The sequence below is a fragment of the Lolium perenne genome, chromosome 3 (genome assembly GCF_019359855.2).
Source record: "Lolium perenne isolate Kyuss_39 chromosome 3, Kyuss_2.0, whole genome shotgun sequence".
Classification (NCBI taxonomy): Eukaryota; Viridiplantae; Streptophyta; class Magnoliopsida; order Poales; family Poaceae; genus Lolium; species Lolium perenne.
The window spans coordinates 290,299,020-290,311,182 of record NC_067246.2 but is presented as its reverse complement, the minus strand read 5'-3'; the positions used below and the strand labels follow the sequence as shown (position 1 = coordinate 290,311,182).

Genomic DNA, 12,163 nt, shown 5'->3' with positions numbered 1-12,163 from the left:
TTGACTGTAATTAAAACTAGAACGGAGTGCTTCACAAACATGTAAAGGTTGATTTCGCCCATTTAGTGCTTGATTGAGTACTAGCGAGTTGAATGTGGTCATAAAGTAAACACTCTCCTTCTGCTAGCCCCATTTTTATTTCTACGTACATAGCCAAAGTACGTTCAGTATACCTGCCCGCTACATATGGATCGTGGCCAGATACACCCTCTGTCGCCTAGCCATATGTACTGGGACAGAAATTTGCCCGAAATTAGCTCAAATTTGTTAATTTTCTCCAAACAGAAGGCTATCAACAGCTGTCACTTGCCATAATAGATGATCGTCTGCTCGTCTGGTGTTTGCCTCGACGCGGAATTGTTTTCCTTTTCTGCGAGGGGCCGCTGAAGGTATTCGTGGGATTCCGTGGGGGATTGTAATTGAGGTATCGCCGCATTAAAAGAATGAATGTACAGTGAAAGGCCGGTCAGGTGCAAGGCATCGCCGGCTCTATATATAGCCGCCGCTTGCAGGCGCAACTGACTCCATCTCAGAACTCAAGCGAGAGAGAAAAGAGAGAGGGAGGGGGAGAGATGGACGTGGAGAAGGTGACGGAGGTGGCGCCGGAGGTCGACGACGACGGCCGTGTAAGAACAGGTATAACACACGCGACCCACTCTCTCGGTCTCTCCCCTTCCTGAGTCTGTTTCTCGGAGTTGGAGTTCGTTTATTCGTTCGGTTGATGCAGTACTGTCAAACTCGCTCGTCCTTGTGCCGACGAGACATGGCTGGAATGCTGTTCTCTCTCTATGTATAAGCTCAGATGTATTCAGGTCCATGCGCAAGAAACAGTCGGGAGGTAAGGTAGGCGCCGGTAGAACAGTTCGTGTGTCGTCGCAGTCTCGCACAGGTTTTAGGGAAACGGTAGTGGTGATAGAATTGCTAAACGGCTCATCCCTGAAATCCCTTTTTAAAGGGAAACATCTCTGAAATCCCTGGAGTACCTCTCTACATCTATGGGTTTTGGAATGTGAAACTACCCATTTAGCTTTGGAATGTGCGATTCAGAAGAATATTGGCGGTTACACTGCAAGCTAGCTGGGTGGGTAGCATAGAATAAATTCAACCACTATGCTTAAAAATTAGTGTGACCAAGTTAGCACACATTTGATTTTGGAAACAGATGTTAGCATACATTAGGAAAATTAGTATCAGTTCGTGGTTAGGACTTAGGAACTCTCCATTGACAGAGCAAAATGTTGCAACAGAACAGAGCAAAAATTGCCGATGATTAGCAACGTAGCCTCTTTGAGATTCGGAGCTGTCCCTTTTACATGCCTTCTGTTTCCAAGCATGCATGCCCAACTAGTCTAAAATGCTACTCTCTACAGCACGGCCATCTCTACCCCTGTTGTTTCACACACCACATATTCACATGTCCAGATTGACATCCACCCATGAAACCGGGCAGAAATGCAGGCACGTTGCATAATATTACCTGAAAACAACCATTTTCTGATAACTTTCCACCCATTTTGTGAAGCTTCTGTACCACAGCTTTTAGGACATCCTGAATTATGGGAACCGGGTTGGTGGCAGAGTATTGATGCAGGAATTAGGTCCGAATGCCATATATATGCGGGAACCCCTGTTGCTAATTCCGGTGACTAGGCAGGCACTACTACCATATAGCAGCCTTGTTGCAACTCCAATGCAGTCTAGTGGTGTGTGAGATAGTGGCACGAAATGTTGTTGCTGCAGCAGTCATTGTCATACTGTTTTAGCATCAGAATCCCCGAAAGAGTGGAGAACACTATTCATCGTCGAATCCTCAATAGTCTAATGGAAGTTGTTTTAGTGTGCGCCAAAATGCCTTTGACGTGGATGTGGCTGTAAACCTGTAAGGCTATATTCATGTAGCATCCTAGCACTGCTATAGATTTCATGGAATCATTGCATCAAAGTATAATAACTGATTCCATGATGAGGACTGTTGCGAATCTAGTCATACACAGTGAGGATGTTCTTGAGAAAAAATAACACGCAGTGAGGAAGAATGTAGAGGGTACCATTATGTAGTCTATACACTGATTGACTTGTTAAGTACAGAATCTAAGCGTGCACGTCAGAAAGCATGCGTTTGATTACCTTTAATCTGAAAGGAAGTACCTGATGTTTAACTGAATCATGCTTGCTGGATAATGGATACCACATCATAATCCACATCTGCATGCAACCGGACGCAGGTTTCTTCCTGAAAAGGTTTTCTCTCCAGGTGGATGCTTACGTTGTTCCAAAAGAGTCTCCTTGTGCTGTTTTATGCAGTTCAGTTATTGGGTTAGTATATCACGACTTACGAGTAACGCAAAGAGATCTCGCTTTAGGTGTTTAATAGTTGCCACTTTGCTTGGGTGCCTAGATCAAAGCCCATAGAATGGTGCTGCTTTTGGACCTGGCGAATAAAATCCAGTGCTTATATTGACAAGTTGTCAAAGTTGCTAGTTTGTAGTAGCTCCGTCAGTTGATATGCTTTACGTAATGTTGTCCAGCGCATGGGCAGTAGATCGAGTTAATGGTCTTCACTTTGCACAATGTATTCATCACTAATGGTTGTTGCAGATCCTTCTGACTTTTGAGAATATGATGATTCCATCTCACTGGTTGGAGGTTGACTTGCAAGTTGCAATCTACTCCACTGTAATTGGGACTTAACTGAGATGTCACCATGCTACTTCTCTTACCTTATGGTTACAAACTGCAACTGTCACATCATTTGCTTAGTCTATGCTTGACTGTAATGCAACAGTTATGCATGCTGCACGTCAGACTGTACTGAAATTGTAATGACTCTGAAATTGGGCAGGAACGGTATGGACCGCGACGACGCACGCCATAACGGCCATCATCGGGTCCGGCGTGCTGGCGCTGCCGTGGAGCGTGGCACAGATGGGGTGGATCCTTGGCCCCATCGCCCTCATCGGCTGCGCCTACATCACCTACTTCACCGCCGTCCTCCTGACCGACTGCTACCGCTCGCCGGACCCCGTCCACGGCAAACGCAATTACACCTACATGGACGCCGTCCGCTCCAGCCTCGGTAACAAAACAACCCTCAAACTTGTCCTGACGTTGGCAGGGTGGATGAAATGTTTGTGATTCTGACGAGGGCTTCTGAATTTATGTACAGGGCCTAGGGACGTAGCTGTGTGCGGCATTGCACAGTACGCGATTCTCTGCGGAGCCATAGTTGGTTACACCATCACAGCTGCCACGGGCATCATGTAATTAAGCTCAAGATAGCCTCTGAGAATTGTTTTCAGTATTGTCATGTCTTGATACTGAAAGATGGTCCTTGTGATGCAGGTCCGTGGTGCGCAGCAACTGCCGCCATTACAAGGGCCACGGCGCAAACTGCAGCCAGGAAGGGACGATGTACCTCGTGCTGTTCGGCCTCGTGGAGGTAGTGCTGTCCCAGCTCCCGAGCCTGGAGAAGGTCACCTTCATCTCGATCGTCGCGGCCGTCATGTCCTTCACCTATTCGTTCGTCGCGCTCTTCCTCAGCGCCGCCAAGTTCGCGGCCAACCACAGGGCCTACGGCACCATCCTCGGCAGCAAGATCGGCGGCCCCGGTGGCGTGTCCGCGCCGACCAGGACGTGGAACTTCCTGCAGGCCCTCGGCAACATAGCCTTCGCCTACACCTACTCCATGCTTCTTATTGAGATCCAGGTAATTAACTAATTAAGTGCACATTGCCTTCAGAGTAGTTCGTAATGCACGCTCTTGAGCTCGTGATGATGACTTCAATGGCGTGGCTCGTGTGTTTTGCAGGACACGGTGAAGTCGCCGCCGTCGGAGAACGTGACGATGAAGAGGGCGAGCCTGTACGGCATCGGCGTGACGACGGCCTTCTACGTGTCGCTGGGCTGCATCGGGTACGCGGCATTCGGCAACGACGCGCCGGGGAACATCCTCACCGGCTTCGACGAGCCCTTCTGGCTCGTGGACCTCGCCAACGTCGCCGTCGTCATCCACCTCGTCGGCGCCTACCAGGTGTACGCGCAGCCCGTGTTCGCGTGCTACGAGAAGTGGCTGCGGAGCCGGTACCCAGAGTCGGGCTTCTTCCACCGGGAGTACGCGCTGAGGCTGCCCGGAGGACGCGCGATGCGGTTCACCATGTGCAAGCTGGTGCTGCGCACGGCGTTCGTGGCCGCCACCACGATCGTCTCCCTGATGCTGCCTTTCTTCAACGCGATTCTCGGGCTGCTCGGCGCCGCCGCGTTCTGGCCACTCACCGTCTACTTCCCGGTCACCATGTACATCACGCAGGCCAAGGTGCCGCGCGGCAGCCGCAAGTGGTTGGCGCTGCAGGCGCTCAACTTCGGCGCGCTCCTCGTGTCGCTGCTCGCCGCCGTGGGCTCCGTGGCCGACATCGTCCAGCGCCTCGGCCACGTCACAATGTTCAAGACCAAGCTGTGATCGACAGCGATCGGTGACAAACTGATGCGTCTGCATATTTGCTTCACTGTTCTGCTGCCCGATCTGCTAGATAGCTTTTGGGACGGTTTGGTCGTGTTATTATCGTGAGAGCTATGTGTATGTTGATTGTCATAGTTTAGGGTCGTCGTGTACCGCAGCTATGGCTGGGTACTTGGTGTGAAATTGTGAAACAAACGATTTGTGATCGATATATTCTCTTCTCTTGTGGTACAGTTAAATTAATTTGTGTTAAATTGTTCAACAACCAATTTGTAACCGATTTGTGTGAAATTGTGAAACAACCGATTTGATAAGTCCACAAATGTTGGTTTTGTGGTGTAGTTGGTTATCACGTCGTCCCCGGTTCAAACCCATACAAAGCAAACATTAGAGCATGTACAATGGTGGCTCGCGGTGCACACCATTTAGGAAAAGCACAAAATATAAATAGTATAATGCATTATCTTTTATTACCATCTCTAGTAATTAATGAGAATTAATTAGTTTTAGTAGAAAAATAGGTTGATAAGAAAGACCTATGGCACACTGGAGAAGTCATCTCTAGCAATTAACGAGAATCAATAAGTTATACTAGAAAATTGGGTTGACAAAAGTAAGACGCGTGGTACAATGGAGAAAATAATTTTGTCTTACACTTTCCTGCCCATATTATGTTGCGCATAATTTTTTGTGCAAGTCAAACTTTCCAAACTTTGACTAAAAATATAGATAACAATATGAATAATTAATACATTAAATGCATATAATATGAAAATATATTTTGATGGAAATTCTAAAAAGATTAATTTATATTGTATATATTGTTATTTTTATCAATATACATGAGCAAACTTTACGAAGTTTAACTTTAACCAAATTTTATATGCAATGTATTTTGGGCAGGAGGTACTATTTTGGAAAAAAAAAATCATCTCTTAGCTAAAAAAAGTTAATCTTCTCTTTATTCATTCTCTCTCCTTCAACTAAAAAAAAATATCTAATGTGGCAACAGTGAAGGAATGCTGACTCCCATTGTACAGATTCTTAGTATTTTTTTGACACAAAGATTCTTAGTATTTGGACCTATTACTGTATTTTGGATTTGCTAGTTCTCAGTCTCAGTCAACATGATTCGTGTGTGGCTTGATTCTATTTGTGTGGCCTTTCCCTTTGTCGGCGGATGTCCACTGTGAGAACTTTGGCCTTTCCACGCATAGTGTTTTGCTTTGTATTTTATATCTGCACATGAAATCTTCCAAAGAACTTGGGAAATTGTTAGAAAAAGGTCAATCTTCGCGAAGGGAATGCAACTCGCTCCGCACGCGATAATTGACGCTGTGATGCCAGAAAATCCCTCGGAAGTGGTCTCACTGCTTGCCACGTGTCGCAAGGGAAAGTAAGGTGGAGATGAGGAAGGAGAGAGAAGACATAGGGGGCTAGGTTGTGTGAGATTTTACCTTTCGTTTTTCAAAATGAAATATCTTGAGAATCGTAAGTCCAAATTACGATCCGTTTTCACTTTTGAGATCCTCGCGTCAAGATCTTTGAAACTAGATCCCATGTTGATAGGTTTCGAGATAGGGATTTCTATTTTCGTGCCCTCAGGTCCTTAGTTGTACTCAGTTTTCCCCAGCTCCTTAGTTTTTCCTCAGTTTTCCCCAAGCCCTTGTCTGAACCGCAGAAGGAGCTCGGACGGAAGGAATCCGTTAAGTTGACCGTTCCGTGCTGACGAGTGGGGTCGTGTCGTTTGTGGGGTCGCGTCGTGTGGGACCGCGTCGTGTGGGGCTGGTAGGAAGGGACCGCGTGGGACAGGACGAGGCCGTGTTTGTGTGGCCGTAGCGTGTGGGGCCGTAGCGTGTGGGTCCGGGACGGGGGCACGAGTGGTTTCTGTCTCTTTCGCCCAGATTAGCAGTTTTCAATGTACCTTTTTCCTCTCTATCGCTCGATCTCATTCATATTTGATAGCCCAAATTGGTAGCAAATCTAGAGCAGCTTCTCCTTCTGTTTTTTAACGCCATTCATTTCTTTATGCCTTCGTTTTTACCCAATCAGGTAGGAAATCTAGGGCACAAATCCAGAGAAAAAATATAGGATAAGCTGCATACAGCAACCAACATAGCATAGATATATTCAGGACAGATCCAAAAGTAGTACCGATAGATCCAACATAAGCTACATTTTACATGAAATTAAGCTGCTCTACGAGATAGAGCAACACATACGTAGAGTGCGGTAGGCACGTTCAACGCCACCAGGTAGCGCGTGTGACTCGCTTGGAGGTTGCGCAGGTGAAGCCCAAGTGCATTGTGTTTGGCCATGTACGCATGCACGTTCACGGTCCTTCCAACTCTAGCGCCACATCTGCCAATGGATTCAGCATGGTTCACCAGGGAGTTGAAGTCGGTGGCGCGGAGCTTCTGTTGCGTAAGGGGCACTTGTAAATGCCTCGAGCAAAAGGGCCATCGTAATGGCCGGACTGCAGCCTCCCGAGGACGTGACGAGTCTTGGTGTGGAAGGACTCGCTGCCGCTGTCGACGTCGCCGTTCCGCACCTGTCACGTAGCACCAAAGATCGTGCAAAAACACGGAGTCAATTGCAACGATGATGGAACAGAGAGTGAACAAAAAATCATGCATGATAATATGGGCTCGAAAAAAGAGGTAGCCTCTGTTACATTGGACACACTTATATCCAGGATTTGAGTCAGCAAACCAAAGATCATGCACAACAAATTTGTACACACCAATTGTTTACTGACCAAACCCTGAATCAATTTATGCCCAAATATTCATCATCATCGGCACAAATCTTAAACAAAAGCAAATCACAAACACTAATAACGCAAGATCTAACACAAAAGGATCGAACTAGGAACAGACGAACAGTAATAACGCAAGATCTAACAAAAAAGGATTGAACTAGGAATGCACGAACCGTAATAACGGTAGATCTAACACAAAATGATTGAAATGAGATAAGAACAAGGGAACAAAGGGTTACCTCCGGCTCGTTGTCGACGATGGTGGTGTCGTAGGGGTTCTCCGGCGCGTCGTACCGCACCGGTTCGTACGGGTCCCAATCGACGGGGGCCTGGACGGGGCGGCGGCCGATGCGCCGGCTGCTACGATGGAAGCAGCGACAGGGGCCTGGACGGGGCGGCGGCTGATGTGCCGACAATGGGCATCTCATTCTTCTCCATCGCCGGCGGTTTTCTTCGGGGTTTTTTCTTCGGTTGTGGAGAAGATGATGGGACAGAGAGGCGGTTGCAGTGAGCCAGTGAGAACGTGCGTCGAGGGAGAGAAAGAGGGGCTCTATAAAGACGAAGGTGGCGTGTACCGCAACACGCGTCCGCTATGCACGGCAACACGCGTCCGCTATGCACGGCTGCAGCGTGCACCGCTACCCGAGTCTAACCCTGGGACGTTTGGTGTACTCGGTTATAACCTCGTGCCTTATACAGAAATTTTATCTCGTACTCGCTTTTCCCTCGAGGACTTAGACCGGCAAGTGCAATATACTCAGTTTTACCCTCGTAGCTGGTCAACAGAGAGTCAACAAATGAGATTAACATAGCTAATTGAGTCATTTCATGCGCAAAAATCCAAAAATAAAAACATAGTGCCAACTACTCATGGAGTCTTCGTACGCAACCTGCCACCTAGAAAACCTTAACAAACATATATAAATCAAGTTTTACCACAAATTGCCACTTCTCGTAATCACTAGTGTAGCTATGAAGATGCATGGTTTTCCACCCAAACCCCTTTGCAAAACATCTTTCCCAAAACATAGTTTGTCTAAATGATGCCATAATTGTCACACTCATGTATATTTGAATTGCAAATAATTTGATGTAGCCCAATATGAATTATATTGTACAAAACACACATTTTTCATTTTGTAATTCTTTTGTTTGAATCCCTTAGTCTATTTACTATTTATGTGCCCTTGGATTCTTAGTACTACTCAGTTTTGCCCTCAAGTACTGTCACAAATGCTCTGAGAAGCCCAAACTTATCCTGATTGGTTGAGCCGTTGTCACACGGATCGACTCCACGAACCGTTGATCCACTGATCTAACGGGCGTATACCCCTATCCGTCTCTTCGTGGCAACCTCTCTCTCTCTCTCTCTCTCTCTTCGTGGCCACCCATCTCTCTCTCTCTGTCGGTGGAGAATGCAATGACGAGTTTGCCACTTAATATAGTTTGGGATATAGTATTGGTATAAACATGAGGCATACATATTTGCGGATTTCGGTGATTGCATTATTTGTCAGCCCTCTAACAATTATCAACTATCTTGAGCTGTCCTTTTCTTTTAGGGAATATAGTTTGGGATATAGTATTGGTATTTTGAAAAGGCCTAAAAGTGGTATAATTTTGTTATAAACATGAGGCATACATTTTTGCGGATTTCGGCGATTGCATTATTTGTCACCCCTCTAACAATTATCAACTATCTTTAGCTGTCCTTTTCTTTTAGGGAATATAGTTTGGGATATGGTATTGGTATTTTGGAAAGGCCTAAAAGTGGTATAATTTTGGTATAAACATGAGGCATACATATTTGCGGATTTCGGGGATTGCATTATTTGTCACCCCTCTAACAATTATCAACTATCTTGAGCTGTCCTTTTCTTTTAGGGAATATAGTTTGGGTTATAGTATTGGTATTTTGAAACGGCCTAAAAGTGGTATAATTTTGTTATAAACATGAGGCATACATTTTAGGATTTCGGCGATTGCATTATTTGTCACCCCTCTAACAATTATCAACTATCTTTAGCTGTCCTTTTCTTTTAGGGAATATAGTTTGGGATATGGTATTGGTATTTTGGAAAGGCCTAAAAGTGGTATAATTTTGGTATAAACATGAGGCATACATATTTGCGGATTTCGGTGATTGCATTATTTGTCACCCCTCTAACAATTATCAACGATCTTTAGCTTTCCTTTTCTTTTAGGGAATATAGTTGGTAATTTCGGTGAATGCACACACTAACTTTGAAAACAACTACAAGTACATGTAATCGAATAATGGATTTGTAACAAGGTATCCCTTGTAACAACTTCTAGCGCCCGTGAGCAATGATAAGAATCCGATCGTAATTATACAACAAAAAAACAACCAGCCATCAGATTAGCTTGCTTCTTCAACTCGATCAGCTGCCTTAATCGCTTGTTCATTTTCTTCGCTTCTCCCTTCACTTCCACCAGCTTCGCATTGGGAGCATTAGGCATAATCGGAAGGTCCCTAATCGGAACGGCTCCTCTCTCCGCCGCATTCTCTACAAAGAAGTCCCCCTCCCAAATTGCGCCCCAATAGCGCCAATTGATTCCTGCAACTGAAACCTCTGAACGTACACATCGATCCACTCGAAATGCCTGCATTTCTTCAAGATCTGAAAACAACAACGTGAACCCTAAATCCCAAATTCGAGGGAATAACAAGAAAATCGAGAGAAAACAGAGAAATTGGAGCGAGATCTAACCTTATCCCCCTCTCTATATGGCAAGCTCTCGCATGCAACGAACTCACGTCCACGGTTGCCGTTCTCGTCCGTCTTACAGATCGACCGCTTCAGAGGCTCCTGGCGTGGGCAGTCAGGGCATCTTGTCAAAGGCACGGGTCCATACTGCGGCCATGAAGAACGGGAGGTCGAAGAGAAACTAGACATCACCCGCCTACCGGAGAAGGGCTGCCGCTGGCGGAGAAGAAGAACAATGGGGCGCGGAGAAAGAAAGGCGAAGCAATGGCACGGGCACGGGCGCGGGGCTGGCTCGGGCTCCCATTTTGCAACGGTCACCTGGGTAAGCTGTGGGTCCGGCGCACTTAACGTGGACAAGTTGTGGGTCCCACGATGATCTGGATAAGTGAAGACGTGTCCACTGCGGGGCACCAACAGCGGCCCCACTTGCCAGCACCAACCAACGTCAACTAACGGGATTCCTTCCGTCCGACCTCCTTCTGCGGGTTTCAGACAAGGTTTTGGGGAAAACTGAGGAAAAACTAAGGGGCTGGGGAAAACTGAGCACAACTAAGGAACCGAGGGCACGAAAATAGAAATCCCTTCGAGATATTATTTCCTATACCTCCAATACTAGTATGGTTGCACTCCTGGTGTGTACCTAACTGTAATCGTGCTTGAACTGATAAGTACTTCTGTTTTAGTGTATTTGGTGCAGTTTTTTCCCTTTACTCGGTACATGTGCTTTTATACTTGTAGCTGCTCGTGTGCGCGACTGTACTTATCTACCTGTACTTGTCCGTTTGCGCGACTCTACTTTTGTACCTGTATTTGCCCGTGTGCGCGACTGTACTTCTGTACCTGTACTTGCATGTGTGCGCGACTGTATTTCTGTACTTGCTCGTGTGCGCGCTTGTACTCGATAGTGTGTGCAGATGTACTTCTATACCTGTACTCGCTGTTTGTGTGCAGTTGTACTATAATATCCCAGGATTTGGGGTTACAAAAATAGAGTAAACAGATGTGTGTATTGCATTCATGCATAGAAAATCCGGGGAATTTTCGTGCTTTCAAATAAAACATGTCACAGTAACAATTTCACTAGACCTGATGGAATTGAAGTAGCTCATCAAGTCAAGTGCTATAAACCTCAATGTGACCTTTGCAAAAATCTTGTTTTGGGTAGAGATGATTTGATCTACAGGGGTTAAATCAAATGTAACTACAATCAACACCATAACACATTAAGCAATGATCAATTACTTGATCTTATCAAAGATCATAATATTGTATACTTTGCCATAAAATATGAACATCTATTCAACTACAAATCAAGTAGCAATAAAATTGAGAAACTATTCTTGACTTATCTTTTCCATGTCTTAAACTAACCCTTGTTCCTACCATGAACCTCATGGTATTCATTCCACTTAAATCATGGAATCATGACAAGGAGCTCAATTCTAGAAATGTTCCCAAGTTTCCATTTGCTATATTCTTCTCTATTCAAATTATTATACATCAACACTTAGAGAAGAGAGAGTTCTATATTTATTGGAGAATCAATGTCAAACCTTGAGCTAAACCTTGGATATACATCCACATGATAAAATCATCATCTTTAAGAAGAACCCTAGGATATTATTCAAGACATTCCCTAGAGAGAGAACCCATTTATGTTAAACATAGATATTGATGATCACATCATTCTCTATGGAGTCTGATGCGTGTGGTTGGCACGTCCGTTGGGAACCCCAAGAGGAAGGTGTGATGCGCACAGCGGCAAGTTTCCCTCAGTAAGAAACCAAGGTTTAATCGGACCAGTAGGAGTCAAGAAGCACGTTGAAGGTTGATGGCGGCGGGATGTAGTGCGGCGCAACACCAGGGATTCCGGCGCCAACGTGGAACCTGCACAACACAACCAAAGTACTTTGCCCCAACGAAACAGTGAGGTTGTCAATCTCACCGGCTTGCTGTAACAAAGGATTAACCGTATTGTGTGGAAGATGATTGTTTGCAGAAAACAGTAGAACAGCATTGCAGTAGATTGTATTTCAGTAAAGAGAATTGGACCGGGGTCCACAGTTCACTAGAGGTGTCTCTCCCATAAGATAAACAGCATGTTGGGTGAACAAATTACAGTTGGGCAATTGACAAATAAAGAGATCATGACCATGCACATACATATCATGATGAGTATAGTGAGATTTAATTGGGCATTACGACAAAGTACATAGA

At 45.5% G+C, this 12,163-nt stretch overlaps 1 protein-coding gene across 1 annotated transcript; it reads left to right on the top strand.

The window, feature by feature from the left end:
• Window positions 1-344: 344 nt before the first annotated feature.
• LOC127345206 (amino acid permease 1) lies at window positions 345-4,721 on the top strand. The gene is made up of 5 exons (XM_051371648.2): window positions 345-636; window positions 2,843-3,076; window positions 3,167-3,260; window positions 3,343-3,706; window positions 3,809-4,721. Exons 1-5 carry the CDS (start codon window positions 573-575, stop codon window positions 4,454-4,456), a joined length of 1,404 nt encoding a protein of 467 aa, XP_051227608.1. The 5' UTR covers window positions 345-572; the 3' UTR covers window positions 4,457-4,721.
• The last annotated feature ends 7,442 nt before the right edge of the window (window positions 4,722-12,163 follow it).

Excerpts from the sequence above, each read along its gene's own strand:
- LOC127345206 (XM_051371648.2), top strand. The coding sequence starts at position 573 with ATGGACGTGGAGAAGGTGACGGAGGTGGCGCCGGAGGTCGACGACGAC. Across the intron at positions 3,077-3,166 it reads CGCCGTCCGCTCCAGCCTCG|GGCCTAGGGACGTAGCTGTG; the intron begins GTAACAAAACAA and ends ATTTATGTACAG. Across the intron at positions 3,261-3,342 it reads ACAGCTGCCACGGGCATCAT|GTCCGTGGTGCGCAGCAACT; the intron begins GTAATTAAGCTC and ends CTTGTGATGCAG.